This window comes from Hypanus sabinus, chromosome 10, assembly GCF_030144855.1.
Source record: "Hypanus sabinus isolate sHypSab1 chromosome 10, sHypSab1.hap1, whole genome shotgun sequence".
Classification (NCBI taxonomy): domain Eukaryota; kingdom Metazoa; phylum Chordata; class Chondrichthyes; order Myliobatiformes; family Dasyatidae; genus Hypanus; species Hypanus sabinus.
In genome coordinates this window covers 97690551-97712540 of record NC_082715.1, presented here as the reverse complement: position 1 = coordinate 97712540, position 21990 = coordinate 97690551, and the positions used below count along the sequence as shown (strand labels likewise).

The following is a 21990-nucleotide window of genomic DNA, read 5'->3' as shown; positions in this document are numbered from 1 at the left end:
GCCAAATCACCACCCACACAACTGCAACAATAGAGCATCTTCCTTTGGCTCAAATATCTACTGCTCAGTACAAATTCTCCCACACTCACTTGCCCTCTGTTTCTTTTTATTATTTGATAGAAAACTACTTACCTTCAGTACATCAAGCAGATCCTGTTCTGCAATAGCAGGGAATTGAATTTCATGGTTTAGGTCTGTAATAGCCTGTAATTTGCTGATTTGGTTTGTAAGGTGTTGAAAAGGAGTCTTTCCATAAGTCATGTAGTACAAGATGCAGCCCAGAGACCATACATCACTCTTTGGACTTATCTGTAATGAAATACACAATGAAATTTGAATTATTCTACATATACTTCTTGTAAAGACCATAAGACATAGGAATAGAATTCATCCATTGAGCTCTGACTTTACTCTGACATTCGATCATGGATTGTTTATTCTCTCCCAACCCTGTTCGATTGCCTTCTCCTGTAACCTTCGATACACTTGCTAGTCAAAAAACTATCAAACTGTTTTAAATATTCCTGGAATAGGGGAGAGAAGAGGCTGTCATCAAGTTGGAAGAGAGCTCTGCCAGTGTGAAACATAAGACAGTATAAATTGGAAGGAAAGGACTGTCTATGGGAGTGGACGGGCTGTTGTCTGAAAGAAACAGATCAAGAGAGGGCATCCATGTGACTTGTAAAGGAGGCAGCAATGGACACCCGGTCAAATGATAGGGAGGATTGAGCTGAGGGAAACAGAAAATTACTGGTGAGACTTCATTAGAAAAAGTCACCAGCTGTCCACTCTATCCATGCCTCTTGTCATCTGTACGCCTCTATCAAATCAGCTCTCATCCTTCAATCACTCCAAAGAGAAAAGCCCTAGCTCACTCAACCAAGGTTCCAGAAATAAGGTTCCAACTGTTTTGATCTCATTTGAGTGACCAACTGACCAATCCATTCCTGTGGATTGACCCAAGGTTCTGCAAATTGCGCCTTCACCTCTGAATAAGGTTGTCAACACAAAGTCTCATCCAGGCTGCAAAGCACATCCCAGACCCAACCCTTCTCTTCCAATGTAATACATCATTAACTTCTTTAATTTACCACGGATGGATCATTCTGCACAGAGCAATTATTTTCTAATGGAATGCACTCTTGTCGAGAATTTAAATACATCTCCTTAAACGTGTCTTTTTGTAATTAGATTTTACATCTATTTTTCCAGTGCACAGTCAGGAAGGACATACAGGAGCCTGAAAACACACACTCAGTGTTTAAAGAACAACTTCATTAGATTTCTAAACGAACCATGGATGCTAGCCACCCCACTTTAAACTTTTTTTTTACATTTCTTGTAGTTATTTTTTAATGTATTATACTGTACTGCTGCCACAAAACAGATTTCATGGCTTATGTCAATGATAATAAACCTGATTCACATTAGAAACTCTATACAGTATTCACACTTGTATAATATTTATTTAATTCTCTAGTTTTACATACTGTGGCTGCCAAAGAAAATTGGCCGAACCTGAAGGGTTAAATATGAGAGTGATCTTCTTGAGGCCACCCCAGCCTTCTTATACTTGCCTAAATGTCACTTGTTTATCAATGCTGCCTGATGCACAGTCTATTACATCTGCTGTTCTCAGTTCTCACATTGCATCTTTCTCACATCACAGTAAGTTATCCATGTGTTCTTATCCCAGTCTTTGCAACAGCAATTTGCACACATTTACTCAAGTCCTAGATTACTAGTTGCCATTTTTCCCTTCTCACTTCTACTTAAAACATTTTCAATCTTTTGTAATCTTTCACCTCTCGTTATTCAAGAAAAGGTCCCACTCACTAATATCCCTCTCTCATTACAATTACTTCCAAATGGACACTTAAGTCAAAATCCTAATTAATTCTTTATTCATTGGTCCCGATCTGTGGCAGATCAGAATGCTCTTTTCCTTTATGCCATTCCTCACAAGTTTTAGTTTTTATTGTAAACCAGTAATTCATTTTCAAAACACAAGGACAATTTTTCTAGTAGTTTCAACTACAATACATACCAAATAGCAAAATATATATTTACATGCATAGATGCAACTATTCAAAATAGAATATGTAGGCAACAGTTCTTACCTTTGACCTAGGCCTACTTTCACCATTGGAGGAGATGCCCTTAATGGTTTCAGGTGCCATGAAATTTAACGTGCCCACCTAAGAGAGATAGAACATCAGTGAACCAACCTCAGAATACTCATTAGGCTTAAAACCATATCATGACCACATTTTTAATGTTCTTTCTTTTCCTGTGAAATTCCTTCAAATGTTGCGGCAGCTTTGTATTCATGTGTACTTAAGACAAGAAGAACAGCAAAACAATTTGTTCATTTGTTATGTGGCGTGGTGTATGACATAGTCTATCATAGTCTTTCCATGACCAAGATTGTTCTTGGCAAATTTTTCTACAGAAATACCATTGCCTTCTTCTGGACAGTGTCTTTACAAGACAGGTGACCCCAGCCAATATCAAGAGCCTTCAGAGATTGCCTGCCTGGTATCAGTGTTCACATACAGTAACCAGGACTTATGAAATGACCCAGCTGCTCACACAACCACCCACTATCTGCTCCCATGGCTTAATGTGACCCTGATCGGTGGGCCTAAGCAGATGCTACACCTTGCCCAACAGTGACCCTGCAGGTTAACTAAAAGCATACAATCAGCACATTCTTTCCAAAAAAAAGGGAAAGCCTCAGTCATTTCATCTCCTATTATAATTCAATGATGGACTAGGCACTGCATGTTTTTGCAGTACATTGTTTTTCTTACAATTGACTCAAATCTATGCACCATACAATTTCATATAGTGGTTTCTCATTGGCATGGGTCTGAGGAAGCTTTGGGTTGGTGTAATGTATAGATGGTACGAGATCACTTCTAAACCAGTAGATACGGATATCTGTTTGGTTGAAATCTGTGTTATAGAATTCCAGATTTTCTTGAGATGCAAAAAATAATTTTGAATTACCATAAGTAAAAACACTTGCTAAAGTATAAATTTAAAAGGATGGGAAGTGCTGGAGTGCTCAGTAATCAAACAATGCTAAAAGAGGAAGTTACTGCTTTAGACTGAAGTTTTCTTTCAGTTCTCTTTTTTTTTAAAAGCTGTGCATTTCAGTCAGAGATACAACAAGGAAATAGACCCATTGTACCTCCAAGCCAACACCATGCATCCATTTTTACTGACAGACATACTTTATTGATCCCGAGGGAAATTGGGTTTCGTTAGTCGCACCAACCAAGAATAGTGTAGAAATATAAAACCATAAATAATTAAATAATAATAAGTAAATTATGCCAAGTGGAAGTAAGTCCAGGACCAGCCTATTGGCTCAGGGTCTGACACTCGAAGGGAGGAGTTGTAAAGTTTGATGGCCACAGGCAGGAATGACTTCCTATGACGCTCAGTGTTGCATCTCGGTGGAATGAGTCTCTGGCTGAATGTACTCCTGTGCCTAAACAGTACATTATGGAGTGGATGGGAGACATTGTCCAAGATGGCTTGCAACTTGGACAGCATCCTCTTTCAGACACCACCGTCAGAGAGTCCATTTCCAGCCCCACAACATCACTGGCCTTACGAATGAGTTTGTTGATTCTGTTGGTGTCTGCTACCCTCACCCTGCTGCCCCAGCACACAACAGCAAACATGATCGCACTGGCCACCACAGACTCGTAGAACAACCTCAGCGTCATCCGGCAGATGTTAAAGGACCTCAGTCTCCTCAGCTCTGACCCTTCCTGTAGACAGCCTCAGTGTTCTTTGACCAGTCCAGTTTATTGTCGATTTGTATCCCCAGGTATTTGTAATCCTCCACCATGTCCACACTGACCCCTTGGATGGAAACAGGGGTCACCGGTGCCTTAGCTCTCCTCAGGTCCACCACCTTAGTCTTTTTCACATTAAGCCGCAGATGATTCTGCTCACACCATGTGACAAAGTTTCCCACCGTAGCCCTGTACTCCGCCTCATCTCCCTTGTTGATGCATCCAACTATGGCAGTCATCAGAAAACTTTTGAAGATGGCAATACCCTGTGCAGTAGTCTGAGGTGTAGATGGTGAACAGAAAGAGAGACAGGATAGTCCCCTGTGGAGCCCCAGTGCTGCTGACTACTCTGTCTGACACACAGTGCTGCAAGCACATGTACTGTGGTCTGCCAGTCAGGTAATCAATAATCTATGACACCAGGGAAGCATCCACCTGCATCACTGTCAGCTTCTCACCCAGCAGAGCAGGGCGGATGGTGTTGAACGCACTGGAGAAGTCAAAAAACATGACCCTCACAGTGCTCGCCGGTTTGTCCAGGTTGGTGTAGACACAGTGCAGCAAGTAGACGATGGCATCCTCAACTCCTACGCTAATGCTACTCCAACTTATTCTCATAACTCCACGATCTTCCAAGCTTCAACACCACCCCCCCCCAAGATTCTATCACTCACCTATTCCAGAGGAAATTTACAATGGTTGTTTAACCTCACAACACATACTTTTATTTAGATGGAAGAAATTGGAGCATCTGCAGAAAATCCATGCCCTCATATGTTGAAAATGTGCGAATTCTACAAACAGCATTAGTGGTCAAGATTGAACCTCTCCCCGCTAAAGTAGTCAACCCAAATAGTGATTAGCATTTTATTCAATTAGCTAACATGGCTGCATAATATCAAGCCACCAAATTCTTAGTAAAACTCTGCAATACTTACCAATGCATCTTTACTAATACTTGTCACATCTGGTTGTATCTCATTTGCAATGCCAAAATCTATCAACTTCAGCATTCCCTCAACCATCAGAAAATTAGCTGGTTTCAGGTCACTATGAATAATACCTTAAAAGAAAAACAAAATGCTTTCTTATAAGCCAAGGATGAATTTACAACAACTTTGAAATGTCCATAAATCATGCTGAATAAAATGCATACTCTAGTAAATTTAATTTAGATTTCTGCAAGCTCTCTAAATTGGGTATAATAGTTTGAGTTAAGTAAATAATACCACTTTCTGCTAATACTATTGACTAACCAAACTGCAGGACAAATTAGTTTGTACAAGGCTGTAAATAATAATATTAAGTACTTTATTGATCCTGAGTGGGAAATTATTTTGTTGCAGCAGCAACATTTAAAAGCACACTATGAAATAATAAAACAGACCATTGTACTATGATTCATGTTCACCTGTTGCACAGAGCTGAATGGTTGCATATGTTTATCGCATTGGGTAGGAAAAAATGTTTTAACAGTCATCTGCATTGATCTATATGCAAACACAGAGGCTAAACCAGAAAAGGATATCTTGTGGCGACCCACTTTCTGTGCAGGCAAACTGGCTCACAAATAGTCAGCGCGCGGGAGGAGACTTTGGTAATGCACCTCCAACGTCATTTCCGCCCGGAGAGGGCGGGCGCTAGGGATTTAAATACCAGCACCACAAAGTTTGAATAAACTAGTCTTGAAACGACTTACCGACTGCATGTCATTATTTCAGTGCTGTGTGTAGCACATTGCTACATTGGTGACCCCGATGGTCCAAACGGGATTTGGACCAAAGATGACTGACTCTTCATCTGTTCACGCAGTTTCGCTCAAACTGCCAACTTTCTGAACGCTGCGACCACGCGTGTGGTTTAGCCAAGCAGCAGCCCAATTCCAGATTCGGCAGATATCCTCTGATTCCACGCGTTACTACCACGTGGTGAGCGCCCTTGACCAGCAGACGGCCGCCCAGGTTGAGGATTTCATACAGTCGCCCCCGGAAGAAAGCAAATATGAAGCATTCAAAGTGCTGCTCATTGGGACCTTTGGCCTCTCACGGCGTGAGCAGGTGCCCGCCTGCTTCACCTGGACGGTTTGGGAGACAGACTGCCGTCAGCATTGATGAACGAGATGCTGTCCCTGGCTGACGGACACAAGTCCTGCCTAATGTTCGAGCAAGCGTTCCTGGAGCAACTGCCCAGGGACATACATCTGCTGCTGGCCGACGCAGATTTCAGCGACCCCCGGAAGGTGGTGGCCCGGGCAGACGTGCTGTGGAAAGCCAAGAGGGAGAGCGTGGCATCCGTCGGTCAGATTACCAGGCCACGCGCCCAACAGCAAACCAGACCAGGCCCGGCAAGGGACCACACACACAGAGGCAGAAGTGAGGAGGACAGTGAACAGTGGTGTTTCTACCACCAGCGGTGGGGCACAAAAGCCCGTCGTTGTCGCCCGCCCTGCAAGGGCCAGGGCCAGCTGCTGCTAATGACTATGGCGGCAAGCCACCAGGACAGCCTCTTTTACGTCTGGGACCAACAGTCGGGAGGCCACTTCTTGGTCGACACTGGAGTGAGATCAGCGTTTTGCCCCTGATGGGGTACAACAACCGCAACAGAAAGACAGGACCCACCCTGAGGGCCGCAAATGGCAGCACGATATGGACCTACAGCACCCACACAGTGCAGCTGCAGTTCGGCGCCAGCCGGTTCACTTGGGTCTTCACACTGGCCGCCGTGGCCCAACCATTCCTGGGGGCGGACTTCTTGCGAGCTCACAGCCTGCTGGTCGACTTGCAAGGGAAAAGACTGGTACATGCTGAGACTTTCCAGACATTCTCCCTGGGTGAAGCCAAGTTGCCGGCCCCACACCTGGACTCCATCACGCTGTCAGACAATGAATTCACCAGAATCCTGGTGGACTTCCCATCGATTCTGGCACTGCAGTTCACGGCAGCCATGCCCAGACACAGGGTACAGCACCACATTCCGACCCAGGGACCACCCCTCTATGCCCGCGTACGAAGGCCCCCCCCGGCGAAGGATTTCAAGAGGATGGAGGAATTGGGGATCGTACGGAGGTCCAACAGCCCATGGGCCTCCCCCCTACACATGGTGCCCAAAGCAGCCAGGGGTTGGAGACTATGCGGCGACTACCACAGACTGAATGAGGCTATCACTCCAGACAGCTACCCCGTGCCACACATATAGGACTTTGCAGCAAACCTGCACGGGGCAAGAATCTTTTCCAAAGTAGACCTCATCCGGGGATACCATCAAATCTCGGTGCACCCTGAAGACATCCCCAAAACAGCACTCATCACCCCGTTCGGCCTGTTCGAGTTCCTCTGAATGCCGTTCGGCCTGAAGAATGCCACACAGACGTTCCAGCGACTAATGGATGCGGTGGGACGCGACCTGGACTTTGCGTTCATCTATTTGGACGACATCCTTATAGCCAGCAGTAGTCGTCCCACCTCCGCCAGCTCTACTCCCGCCTGAGTGATTTCGGCCTCATGATCAACCCAGCCAAATGCCAGTTCGGTCTCGATACCATCGACTTGCTGGGCCACAGGATTACCAAAGACGGAGCAACACCTCTGCCCACCAAGGTAGACGCGATCCGCCACTTTGCCTGGCCCAACACGGTCAAAGGCCTGCAGGAGTTTGTTGGTATGGTGAACTTCTCCCACCGTTTCCTCCCCTCAGCAGCCCGTATCATGCGCCCTTTGTACACCCTGATATTGGGTAAAGGCAAGGACATTACTTGGGATGAGGAGGCTGAGGCCGCTTTCGTTAAAGCCAAGGAAGCCTTGGCAGATGCCACGATGCTGGTGCACCCCAGAATGGACGTTCCTACCGCCCTCACGGTGGACGCATCCGACACAGCAGTCGGTGGGGTGCTGGAGCAGCTCATTGAGGGGCTCTGGCAACCCCTGGCGTTCTTCAGCAAGCACCTACGACCACCCGAACTCAAGTACAGTGCTTTCGACCGGGAGCTGTTAGCACTGTATCTGGCAATCCGGCATTTCAGGTACTTCTTGGAACGCAGGCCGTTCGCCGTGTTCACGGACCACAAACCGTTGACCTTCGCATTCACGAAGGTGTCCGATCCCTGGTCGGCTCGCCAGCAGTGACATCTGTCCTACATCTCCGAGTACACGACAGACATCCAGCATGTCTCGGGGAAGGACAACATCGTGGCGGACACATTCTCCAGACCAGCTGTCCAGGCCCTGTCCCTGGGGGTGGACTTGGCGCAGCCGGTGGAGGTTCAGGCACCGCGGCGCAGAGGCAGACCTCCCAAACAGAGGCTGATACAGACTGCGGACATTGGGGGGTGTATCGCCGGTTCTGGGGGGGGGGTTATGTGGCGACCCACTTTCTGCACAGGCGAACCAGCTCACAAATAGCCAGCGCGCAGGGAGAGACTTTGGTAACGCACCTCTGATGTCATTTCCGCCCGGAGAGGGCGGGCGCTAGGGATTAAAATACCAGCACCACGAAGTTTGAATAAACTAGTCTCAAAACGACTTACCGACTACGTGTTGTTATTTCAGCGCTGTGTGTAGCACATCGCTACAATCTGATTATTTTCTATGAACTATAGTAAATCAAATAGGTTTCTAAAATGAGATACCAACACTCACAATTACTAAATGAGTTATTTTTTAAATAATGAGATTCAGAAACAATTGCCCATTTATGTTAAAGGTAATCTAAACTAACACTTACCATGCTGATGAATTGTGTGAACAGCTTCCAACATATTTTCCCAGTATAGTTTGCGCTCCAGTGGATTGATTACCTTTTTCCTTCGCAGCAAAGTGTTCAAATCTATGTTACCACATTCCATCACCATGTAGATACAATTATCTGTGACCTCACTATATTAAACAAATAAATTTTAATGTTTTAAAAACACAGACAGTGGAGATGAGATAATGGAATAATGGAGAGCAGCTGGTCAAAGGGGAAGGATAAGTCTTTGCCTGGGTAAAGGAAAAGTTCAGTCATTTGGGCGGAGTTATCCATTGGTTGTAAGGGAACCAACAGGATGCTCCCAACAAAGTCATTGATAAGAGCAATATATCTGGCTCCCTTACAAGTTAAGGCAGGACATTAAACGTCAATATGTATAATATATTGTTTTTAACATAGCCACATCTTATATTTATTAATAAATTTTATACTAACTGCAGAATTTAATAGGGCAGCGTCTAATAGTTTGATCAAAAAGTAGAAAATTTACAGTAGAAGCTACAGCCTACAAAAAAGCAAAACAAAATATATTTAAGAAATATTAGGAGAGTTTAAAATGAATGTTTTGCAATCATTGATCATTTTCATTTATTTTGGACAATTCAAGCTAAGAAAATGGCCTGGTCAATTCATTGGACATTTGAGACCCTGTCCCAAAATAACATGTCATGTTCTGACATAAATTACATAGTTACTGATAATTAGATACCACAATGACAAATCTGTGTAAATAGTGATTATACCATGATAGATTGTCGTTTTGAATTCAAGCATGACACTTGGGATGAAAAGCAAACTGGGACACCGCGAGGTACAAACTTTTTTAAGCAATGCAAAAAACATGTCATAATACAACTGCAAAATGAAGAACATGGGAAATGTTATCTATTGTGGCAAGGTAATGAAGTCAACATTGAAAACTGTATGAAAATGTAATACAGTAGATCCCAGTTAATTGGGTCACATCAGGACCAGTACATATGGCCAAATTAGCTGAAATAGTTAAAAAGATCAAACTACCGTTTAACTGAGAATTAATTAAGGTATTTATTTAAAGTGGATACATTTGAAGATTGACCATAGTATTGAATAACAAAGCAAGTTTAAGGAGCCACATGCCTGCCCCAGCTACAATTAAAAAATGTGCTTAGAAGTTAGCCTCATTAATTTTGACCACAACTTATAAAACCCAACACCACCTGAGTAGCTTGCCCTTGGTTTTTAATTCCCCTGCTTTGGAGTTTGTATTTCATCACCATGTTCTTACATTGCTGCTGGCACAGAAGATATTACATAATACACAAAGCCAAATTTCAACAAGCTACAAAGTAATCAAGCTTACTAAAAAAAAAATCTACTCACTAATCAAAGAGCTTGATTATCTTGTCACTGTATGGTTGTAGACGTTTCAAGAATTCAATTTCATCCTTGTAGCCAGCTATTGCCTGGTCATCTGCATTTTCCAGGTTCACTTGCTTAATAGCATACAGTTGTTTCTTCATATCTAAAACTTGGTATACCTGGTAGGAATAAAACAGTATACTGTCCAAATAAAGAATGCTTCTAACTCAGTTCCTTCAATCTGCACCCAGATTTAAACAGAAACACAACATTTCAACTACCATCCATGAAAACTCCTTTATCTTTTCTAATCCCACTTAGTTAAATTGTTTAATTTATTGGGAAAACCAAAGGGGGGGGGGGTGGAGGAGTGAAGGAACAATATGTAGAAACACAGTATTTTTGTTTTTAACAAAAAGGTCTTTCAGTAAGCAGTAACTGTAACTACTCGGACACTACGTCACAGAAGCAGGTGGTCATCCATTTCAAAGATTCAGATTTATACATAATCAAAATCAGGGTGAACTTGGGACCATCTGGGAAGCTGAAAACATCATCGATGAAACCGTGGTCACAGTGGAGGCGTCACTTAGTAGCTGGGTGACCGTCAGAAGTAAGGGGAGTAAGCAGTTAGGCTTTCCCTCAACAAATATACCCCTTTGGATACTGCTGGTTTTGCAGTGGAAATTACCTACCAGAGCATTGCAGCAGCAGCCAGGCCAGTGGCCAGCTCTGAGGCTCAGCAGGAAAGGATGTCAGGGAGCACGATGGCAATAAGGGACTCAATACTTCAGGGAAACGAAATGGGGATTCTGAGGCCCTGTAGGTCATGCCAGGATGGACTGCTGCCTACCAGGTACTAGGGTCCAGGATGTCTAAGAGCTGCTGCATTTTATACAATGTGAGCAGCTAGAGGTTGTGCCACACTTGCACCAATGATATAGGTAGAAAGGTGGTTAGAGTTCCTGCGCTGTGAGTATAGGGAGCTAGGAAAGAGACTGAAGAGTAGAACATCCAAGGTCATAATCTATAGATTACTTCAACACTATGTGATAGTCAGGGCAGGAATAGGATATTAGTTCAGACAAATAAAAGGCTCTGTTTCAGGTTATTGGATAATTGGAACCTTTTCTGCAGCACAAAAGGAACGGATTAGAACTAATTTGGAGGCGAACCAATATCCTCACCAGGAGGTACACTGGTGCTACTGAGGAGGATTTAAAATAGTTTGTCAGGGGAATGGGAACCACAGCACCATGCCAGAAACTGGACAGATGGAAGGATGGTAGATATCAAAACCAGTTAAAAAAAACAAGCAAGAGAAAAGTAATAAATACGATGGGATGGAAAGTTTGAAGTGTATGTATTTTAGTATTTTAATGCTATTGGCACGAAAGGTAAAGGTGATGATAAGGAGAGTGCAATCCCGCCCCAATAGCCACCGTGACATTGAGGAACAGATAAGCAGGCACATTAAGGTGCAAAAACAATAGGGTTGTTCTCATGGGGGTCTTAAACTTCCCTAATATAAACTAAGACTTTGGTAGTGCAGGTGGTTTAGATGAGGCAGATTTGTTAGGTGTATCCAGAAAGGTTTCTGGAATCAATATTTAGTTAGTCCAACAAGAGAAGAGGTTGTACTGGACCAGGTGTCGGGTAGTAAGCCTGGCCAGGTGACTGACATTTCAGTGCTTGAACCATTAGGGAACAGTAATCACAACTCCTTAAGCTTTAAGATAGCTATAGATAAGGATAAGAATGGACCTTGCAGAAGAGTATAAAACTGGATCATGGCAAATTACAAGAGCATTAAGTAGGAAGTTAGTCCAACAAGAGAAGAGGTTGTACTGGACCAGGTGTCGGGTAGTAAGCCTGGCCAGCCGACTGACATTTCAGTGCTTGAACCATTAGGGAACAGTAATCACAACTCCTTAAGCTTTAAGATAGCTAAAGATAAGGATAAGAATGGACCTTGCAGAAGAGTATAAAACTGGATCATGGCAAATTACAAGAGCATTAAGTAGGAAGTAAGGGGAGTCAATTGGGAATAGCTGTTTTTGGGCAAGTCCACATCTGACATGTGGAGGATGTTTAAAGGGCAACTGCACAGAGTACAAGGAACATATGTTACATTAAGAGGGAAAGACAAGGATGGCAAGGTTGGCAACCTTAGATGTTGAGAGAGGTGATGAATTTAGTCCAGAAGAAGAAAAAAAGGAAATGTATGTAAAACATAGGAAGCTAGAATCAAACAGAGCCCTTGAGATTATAAAAAAGCCAGCAAAGAATGCAAAAAGGAAATTAGGAAAGCCAGGAGGGGCCATGAAAACTCCTTGGCAAGCAAATATAAAGAGAATCCTGAGGCATAAAAAAGAGAAAAACTGCAGATGCTGGAAATCAAAGTAATACACACAAAATTCCGAAGGAGCTCAGCAGGAAAGGCAGCATCTATGGAAAACAGTAAACAGTTGACACTTCAGGCAAAGACCCTTCGTCAGTACTTCATAGAATCCAAGGCATTCTATACAAGCATTTGGTTCAAGATGGCACTAGTGAAGCATAGCAACAACTTACTGGTGGCAAACAAAACTTTTGGAGTTGAGCTTTAGAACCACTGGTACAACCTGGCAATGTGGTGTGAAGTCTCAAAGGTGCAGAGCAGTTGTGGCATGTTGTTGGTTGTTGTGAACTCATTTTCATGTAATTCAGTTCTGAATGTTACTTGCTTACTTTTATTGCTTGTATGATTTTTTTTCCCCCGGAAGTAGGGTGTTAGACTTTTTTTTAAAAAATGGGTTCTATTGGGTTTATTTGTTTTGTGGCTGCCTGCAAAGACACGTATCTCAAGGTTGCATATAGTATACATACTTTGATAATAAATGTATTCTGACCTTTGAACAATAAGAACAAGAAGTTAACTATAGAGCGGGTAGGAAACAAAGGAGGAAACATTTTCTTGGATGTAAAGAATGTGGGTGAGATCTTTAATGAGTACTTTATCTCAGTACTTAACACGGAGAAGGATGTGGAGGATAGGGAGATCAGTGTTAAGCAGTAAATAAAAATAAAAATCAAGTCCAAATAAGAATGATGAAATGGCTGCTTGGATTTAGAACTGGCTTGTCCATAGAAAGCAGAGGGTAGTTGTCAAAGGGACTTATTTTAACTAGGAGTTTGTGAATATTGAGTTCTGCAGGGATCTGCACTGGGACCCCTGTTGTTTGTGATGTATATAAATGACCTGGAAGAAAATGTAGATAGGTGGATTGGTAGTTTTAGATGATACAAAGATTGGTAGTATTGCGGATAGCATACAAGACTGGCAAAGAATACAACGGGATATCGATCAATTGCAGAAATGGACAGAGAAATGGCAAATGGAGTTTAATCCAGCAAAATGTGAAGTGTTGCACCTTGGTAGGTCAAATACAAAGAGACATTACGTAGGCAGAAGAGATTAATTTAGTTAGCCATTTGAATACTAATTTAATTGGTTCAGCATAACTTGTGGGCTGAAAGGCCTGTTCCTGTGCTATACTGTTCTATGGTCATATCTGCATGTAGTACTAAAGCTAAAGGCTGGCCAAGATTTCATAAAATGTTGGAGCATAATCTTCTTGCTATTGTATTCAATGCATTAACAAAAAGACCAACATTGCATATGCCTTCTTAACCATGTTATCAACTTATGCTGTCACCTTAAGGAGCTTTGCAATTTCATTCAAAAACATGCTAATTGCTCTAATCTATCTTTCAGACACAAAAACATTAATTATTTAAATTAAAATACAAAATATATTTCCTCTGTACTTCAATACTCCGTGGGAACCTATCATTCACAGTGTACATTCTAGCCGTGTGTTTTGGGACATCACTTCATGTTTATCTGGATTAAATTTTATTTGCCATTTATCAGCTCATTTCAAAAGATCAATAACATCCTATACCCTAGGATTACCCCCTGCACCATCAAAACTTTCACTAACATTCATGCCATCTATAAGCTTACTGATCCTGAGAATTGGGGACAACAACCAGCCTTAAGTTTAAATTTATATCAGATAAATGACCTGACAAAGTGATTGAGAATACAATCTTTAGTATAGCTACACAGTGCCTATAAAAAAGTATTCACCCTCCTCAGAGGTTTTCATGTTTTATAGTTTTACAACATTAAATCACAGTGGATTTAATTTGGCTTTTTTGACACTGATCAACAAAAAAAAAGACACTGGTGTCAAAGTGAAAATAGATCTCTGCAAAGTGATCTAAATTAACTACAAGTTGAAAACACAAAATAGTTGATTGCTAAGTATTCACCCCCTTCAAGTCAGTATTTAGTGGAAGCACCTTTGGCAGCAATTATAGTCTTGAGTCAGTGTGGATTGGTCTCTATCAGCTGAGCACATTTGGACCTGCAATTCTTCCCCCCACCCCCCCGGCTATTTTCCTTTACAAAATTGCTCAAGCTCTTGTCAGATTGCATGGGGATCATGAGTGAACAACACTTTACAAGTCCAGCCACAAATTCACAATTGGATTGAGGTCTGGACTCTGACTTGGCCACTCCTGAACTTCAACTTTGTTGTTTTTAAGCCTTAACTCCTCTGTAGCTTTAGCTTTATGCTTGGGGTTATTGTCTTGCTGGAAAGCAAATCGTCTCCCAAGTCATAGACTGCATCAGGTTTTACTTCAGGATTTCCTTGTATTTTGCTGCATTCATTTTACCCTCTACCTTCACGTGCCTTCCAGGGCCTGCTGCAGTGAAGCATCCCCACAGCATGATGCAGCCACCACCATGCTGCACAGTAGGGATGGGGTGATTGTTGATGATGTGTGGTGTTTGGCTTATACCAAACATAGCATTTAGTCTAGTGGCTAAAATGCTAAATTTTGGTTTTGTCAGTCCATAAAACCTTCTTCCAGCTGACTTCAGAGTCTTCCACACGCTTTCTCTTTGCCACTCTTCCATAAACTGTGACTGATGAAGCATCCAGGCAACAGTTGTTCTATGCACAATCTCTCCCATCTCAGCCACTGAAGCTTGTAACTCGTCCAGAGTTGTCATTGGTCTCTTGGTGGCCTCCCTCACAAGTCCCCTTCCTGCACGGTCACTCAGTTTTTGATAACAGCTTACTCAAGTCAGAATTACAGCCGTGCCATATTCTTACCATTTCTTGATGATTGACTCAACTGTACTCCAAGAGACATTCAGTGATTTGGAAATTTTCTTGTATCCATCTCCCAATGTGCTTTTCAATAACCTTTTTAATGAATTGCTTGGAATGTTCTTGTCTTCATGGTGTAGTTTTTGCCAGGGTACCGACTCACCAGTTGGACTGTCCAGATACAGGTGTATTTTTACTATAATCAATTGAAACACGTTGGCTGCACACGCTGGTCTCCATTTAACTAATTACGTGACTTTTAAAACCAATTGACTGCACTAGTGATGATTTGCTCATATTAAAGGGGGTAAATACTTGTGCAATCAATTATTTTGTTTTATAATTGTAATTAGAAATAAAGTGGATGACCTTGTTGTACAACTACAGGTTAAAAGATATGACATAGTGGCCATCACTGAATTATGGCTAAATGATGGATGTGATTGGGAGCTAAATGTTCAAGGATGCGCCGTGTATAGGCAAGTCAGGAAGGTAGGTAAAGGGGGTGGCGTGGCCCTGATGGTAAACAATGATATCAAATCACTAGAAAGAAGGGACATAGGATCAGAAGAAGTAGAATCCCTATGGGTCGAGTTAAGAAATGGCAAGGGTAAAAAGACACTAATAGCAGTTATATACAGGCCTCCAAACAGCAGCCGGGATATGGACTACAAGTTACAGCTGGAAATAGAAAAATCATGTCAGAAGGAAAATGTCAAGATAATTATGGGAGATTTTAATATGAAAGTGAATTGGGAAAGTCAGGAAGATACTGGATCTCAGGAGAGGGAGTTTGTAGAATGCCTACGGGATGGCTTTCTGGAGCAGCTTGTCCATAAGCCCACCAGGGGATCAGCTGTTTTGGATTGGGTGCTGTGTAATGAGCCTGAGGTGATTATGAAGCTAGAGGTAATGGAACCCCTTAGAAGCAGTGATCATAATATGATCTAGTTCAGTTTCAAATTTGAAAAGGAGAAGCTGGTATCAGGTGTATCAATATTTCAGTGGAATAAAGGAAATTACAGTGGTATGAGAGAGAAACTGGCCCAAGTTGATTGGAAAAGTAAGCTAAATGGAGGGACAGTAGAGCAGAATTGGATGAAATTCCTACAAGAAATAAGGAAAGTGCAGGAAAAATATATTCCAAGAAAAAAAATCATAAAAGGAAAAATGACACAAATGTGGCCAACGAGAGAAGTTAAGGCTAAAATAAAAGCAAAAGAGGCAGCGTACAAGGAAACAAAAATTAGTGGGAAAACTGAGGACTGGAGGAATTTTAAAAATTTACAGAAGGAAACTAAGAAAGTCATTAGAAAAAAGATGAATTATGAAAGGAAATTGGCAATTAACATAAAAAAGGACTAAGTTTTTTTTAAATATATGAAGAGTAAAAGAGTGGCACAGGTAGATATAGGACCTATAGAAAAGGATGCTGGAGAAATTATTATGGGTAACAAAGAGATGGCAGAGGAACTAAATGAGTATTTTGCATCAGTCTTCACAGTGGAAGACATTAGCAACATACCTGATAGCCAGAGGTCTCAGGGAATAGAATTAGGTACAGTCAAGATTACTAGAGAGGAAGTGCTTGAGAAGCTAAATGGACTAAGGATAGATAAGTCTCCCGGACCGGATGAACTGCATCCACGGGTTCTGAAGGAGGTGGCTTTGGAGATTGTGGAGGCATTGGAAATAATCTTCCAGAAATCAGTAGATTCTGCCATGGTTCCGGAGGACTGCAAGGTCACAAATGTAGTTCTGTTGTTTAAGAAAGGGGGGAGGCAGCAAAAAGAAAATTACAGACCTATTAGTCTGACATCGATAATTGGAAAGTTATTGGAGTCAATCCTCGAGGATGAGATTATGAATTACCTTGAGGTGCATGACAAAATAAGCCCAAGCCAGCATGGTTTCATGAAGGGAAGATCCTGCCTCACCAACCTATTGGAATTTTTTGAGGTAATCTCAAAAAAGATTGACAAGGGAGACGCTGTGGATGTTGTGTCTTTGGATTTTCAAAAGGCCTCTGATAAGGTGCCGCTTAAGAGGCTGCTTAATAAGATGAGAGCCCATGGAATTACAGGAAGGATATTGGAATGGGTGGAGCATTGGCTGACAGGCAGAAAGCAAAGAGTGGGAATACAGGGATCCTATTCTGGTTGGTTGCCAGTTACTAGTGGTGTTCCACAGGGGTCTGTGTTGGGGCCTCTTCTTTTTACACTGTATATCGATGATTTAGATTATGGATTAAATGGTTCTGTGGCTAAGTTTGCGGATGACACCAAGATAGGTGGAGGAGCAGGAAGTGATGAAGAAACAGAAAGGTTGCAGAGAGACTTGGTCAGTTTAGGAGAGTGGGCAAAGAAATGGCAGATGAGATACAATGTTGAGAAATGTATGGTTGTACATTTTGGAAAAAGAAATAATCGGGCAGATTATTATTTAGATGGGGAGAAAATTCAAAAATCGGAAGTACAAAGGGGCTTGGGGGTCCTAGTGCAGGATACCCTAAAGGTTAACCACCAGTTGGATTGGCAGTAAGGAAAGCAAATGCTATGTTGGTATTCATTTCAAGAGGAATAGTGTATAAGAGTAAGGAGGTGTTGATGAGGCTCTATGGGGCACTGGTGAGACCCCATTTGGAATACCGTGTGCAGTTTTGGGCCCCCTATCTTAGAAAGGATGTGCTGATGTTGGAGAGTTCAGAGAAAAGTCACGAGGATGATTCCTGGAATGCAGAGACTAACATATGAGGAGTGTTAGTTGGCTCTTGGATTATATTCATTAGAGTATAGAACAGGGGTCAGCAACCCGCGGCTCCCTTTGGCTTTGGAAAATAAATGATGAGTATTTAATTAAAATGTATTTTATGTTAGTTTGTTAGTTTTTGAAATGTAATTCTAAATTTGAAGATTATGGTGATCTTGTACAATCTAAATAAAACGTGTTTTTTGTCGCTATTAATATACGTCACCACTGCCAATGCCTGACACCCGCCAGTGCGCGATTTCTTTAATTTTTCGATCCAAGGTAGGTGAACTATGGAGAATTCTAAAAAAAGAAAAGTGACTGAAGAAAACAGAACGTTTAATGATATGTGGGCAGATTCATTTGCTTTCAGTGCTGACGAGACTGGTTTACCGGTATGCTTAATATGCAACGAGAAACTAGCAAACAAAAAGTCAAAAGTCGCAAGACATTTTCAGCAAACACGCAGCCTTTGCTCAAAAATATCCGGATAGAGATGAGAGAAAAAAAGCCGTTTCGGAACTGATGCGGAAGGTTGAGCTGAGCAAAAATCATTTCAAGAAGTGGATGAAGTCTGGAAAATCAACTACATATGCTAGTTCTGTTGCCACTCAGGAAATAGTCAGGCACAGGAAGCAGTTTACAGATGCTGAATATATAAAAGAATCTTTCATTAAGATTTCAGAACATCTATTCACGGACTTTAAAATCAAGAGTGAAATTGTGCAGGAAATCAGGGATATGCCCCTCTCTGCAAAGACTGTCAAAGACAGAACCATAAAAATGGCAGAAGACATCACAAGACAGTAAATTAAAGACATCAATTCAGCTGTGGCCTACTCGATTGCCTGTGACGAGTCTAAAGACAAAGGTGATATTGAACAAATAGCGCTGTTCTGCCGGTATGTAAACTCTGCCTGGCCACACAGGAAGAAATGATTGAGTTAATACCTCTAAAAAGCCAAACACGGGGGGGGGAGGACATCTGTGAGGCTGTCTTGAATTGTTTAAGAGCCGAAGTAATAAAGACCACCCAGCTGGTGTCAGTAGCTACTGATGGGGCACCAAGTATGGCAGGAGCGTACAAGGGATTTGTGGCTTTACTGCAGAAGTCGCTGGGCAGAAAGCTGCTGACTTTTCACTGCATCTTGCACCAAGAGGCACTGTGAGCTCAAACATTTCCTCCGGAATGCACAGAAGTAATGGATGTTGTCATTCAGATTGTCAATAAAATAATGGCAAAAAGTTTAAATCACCGTCAATTCTGTTTATTACTGGACGAGCTGGAAAGCGCATATTCTGATCTCCTGCTGCACAACAAAGTCCGGTGGCTGTCAAGAAGGAAGGTGCTGAAATGCTTTGTCGTGTGTCTGGAAGAAGTGAAAACTTTCCTGGCCAGCAAAGGGCTCACCTTTCCTGAGCTGGAACAGCCAGAGTGGCTGGAAAAGCTACACTTCATGGTAGACATGACAGTGCACCTGAACACGCTGAACACAGCTCTTCAGGGGAAAGGACGCACAGCCCTGCACATGTTGGAGGATGTTTTGGCACTCGAGCGCAAGTTGATAGTGCTTGCCAGAGATTTACAGAAAGGCACATTGTCTCACTTCCCCAATTTGAGAGAGTTCAAACAAACTCATGACATGATAAATTCAGAGTATTTACATTCTGTAATCAGCGCAATGCAAACATCGTTTGGGAAACGCTTCTGTGAGTTCAGAGAGGAAAAAAACACATTATCCTTCCCGGTCACTCCCCTAAGCATCGATCCATCCCTACTGAATATGACTGCATTGGCAGGTGTGAGTCAACCTAATCTTGAGATGGAACTGGCCGACATAGCCGACAAAGACATATGGGTGTCCAAGTTTAGACGCTTGACAGCAGACCTTGAAGATGTTGCCCGTCAGAAGGCTATTCTAGCTCAGAATCACAGATGGAGTGATATTGAAAACCTCCCCATACCGGACAAACTTGTGTTCGAAACAGAATGCTATCCCCGACATTTATGTAAACATTAAGAAGTATGCACTTGGAGTCCTGTCGATCTTTGGATCCACATATGTATGTGAGCAGGTGTTCTCCAACATGAACTTTATTAAAAACAAACATCGCGCACGCCTCACAGATGACAGCTTGCGATCCTGTGTAAAAATGAAGGTGACGTCATACAGCCCTGATGTGCAGACGCTGTGCGCTGAGGTCCAAGAGCAGAAATCCCATTAACCAAGTATGATAAATATTTTAATTGCCTATTATTTTACATATATTCAAATGTTTTCATTGTTCAGTGAAATAGTACCGTAAATTCCGGACTATAAGCTGCTACTTTTTTCCCCACGCTTTGTACACTGCGGCAACACTGCGGCCTATAATACGGTGCGGCTAATGCATGTTTTTTTTCATGCCGCCAAAAACATTTTGCCTCGTAACAGTAGACCAATAAAATTGATGAGTAGTTCACAGAGGTCCAATGAAATTGTTTGATAAATCAAGTGCACTTTCACAATTAAATTATTGTAGATCAGTCATTTATACTCACCCTCATCAACATGGAAAACACTCGAAGAAAAGCATATGATGCAGCTTTTAAGTTAAAGGCGATCAATCTGGCAGTTGAAGAAGGAAATCGAGCTGCTGCACATAATCTTGGCATAATTGAATCGATGGTGAGACGGTGGAGACACCAGCGTGAAGAACTGAGTCAATGCAAAAAGACGACAAAAGCTTTCAGAGGTAGACATAGCAGATGGCCCGAACTTGAAAACTTTCTTGAAGACTGGGTTAACACACAGAGAGCGGGCAGCCGCGATGTTTCCACCGTGCAGATCAGACTGAAGCTAAAGCAATCGCCACCAAAATGAAAATCGAAGATTTTAGAGGTAGGCCATCGTGGTGTTTTAGATTTATGAGACGAAAAGGCCTGTCCGTCAGGGTACGCACGACTCTGTGTCAGCAGCTCCCTCCCGACCACGAGGAAAAACTTGCTAACTTCCGCACATTCACTCAAACAAAGATAGCGGAGAATTCCATCGGGCCAGATGATATCATAAATATGGATGAAGTACCTTTGACGTTTGACCTGCTTCTCACTCAGACTGTTAATAAAAAAGGTGACTCGTCCATCACACTGAAGACAAGTGGCCATGAGAGAACGCATTTTACTTGTGTTCTGAGCTGCACAGCACCCGGACTAAAGCTTCCACCGATGGTGATTTTTAAGTGGCTGACAATGCCAAAGGAAAAATTCCCAAAAGAAATCATGGTGAAAATCAATAAGAAAGGTTGGATGACGGAGAGTCTAATGAAGGATTGGCTGAGAGAGTGCTACGCCAAGCGACCAGGGGGATTTTTTCACAGAAAAAAAGCATTGCTCGTTATGGACAGCATGAGGGCACATATAACAGATTCAGTGAAAGCTGCCATCAAGAGTACAAACTCAATTCCAGCTGTGATTCCTGGGGGCACCACGAAGTATTTGCAGCCACTGGATATCAGCGTGAACCGGGCATTTAAAGTGGCGCTGCGCGTTGAGCGGGAGGCTTGGATGACGAGCGGCGAGAAATCCTTTACCAAAACAGGCCGCATGCGAAGAGCATCTTTAACTCAAGTCTGCCAGTGGATCCTAAATGCGTGGAGCCGTGTCACAACATCCACCATCACCAGCGGGTTTCGAAAGGCTGGACTGCTGCGTGATGAAGAGGACCGCGTGTGCTCAAGTGAGAGCGACAACGAAGAGACTGAAGTGAGTGACAAGATCCTGAGGTTGTTCAATTTGGACACTGAAGAAGAGGACCTTGATGGTTTTAGTGCGCAGGAGGAAGATGAAGAAGGCGATCGATAACTTTTCCTGGTAGGCTGCAGTATATATATTTTTTTTACCAGTCGTTAGGAGATATTGGAATGTTGTTCGTGCACTGTTCAGTAAAAAAGTATACACAACGTAATTTGTGTGTTACCGATACGTATGCATATTTAAAAGTAGCCGTGTTACAGGCACTGTTCGAAAAAAAGCATTTGCAATATGTATTTGTTTATGTTACCATATGGATTTAATTAAAAGTTAAAAAATCCTCACGTGTAATATCTTTCTGTGTAAATATCTCATATTACAACGTGGGACACCTGCGGCTTAAAATCCGGTGCGGCCTGTACAAGTACAAAATTGATTTTCC

At 42.4% G+C, this 21990-nt stretch overlaps 1 protein-coding gene across 1 annotated transcript in view; it reads right to left on the bottom strand.

Moving 5' to 3' along the window:
• Positions 1-21990, bottom strand: part of ttk (ttk protein kinase) — a 58290-nt gene that overhangs the window by 6512 nt on the left and 29788 nt on the right. The window contains exons 16-20 of the mRNA XM_059981276.1: positions 9921-10078; positions 8532-8683; positions 4751-4875; positions 2121-2198; positions 133-309 (exon numbers count right to left, since the gene is read on the bottom strand). Coding sequence (XP_059837259.1) covers positions 133-309; positions 2121-2198; positions 4751-4875; positions 8532-8683; positions 9921-10078 — 690 coding nt within the window. The remainder of the gene's footprint in view (positions 1-132; positions 310-2120; positions 2199-4750; positions 4876-8531; positions 8684-9920; positions 10079-21990) is intronic.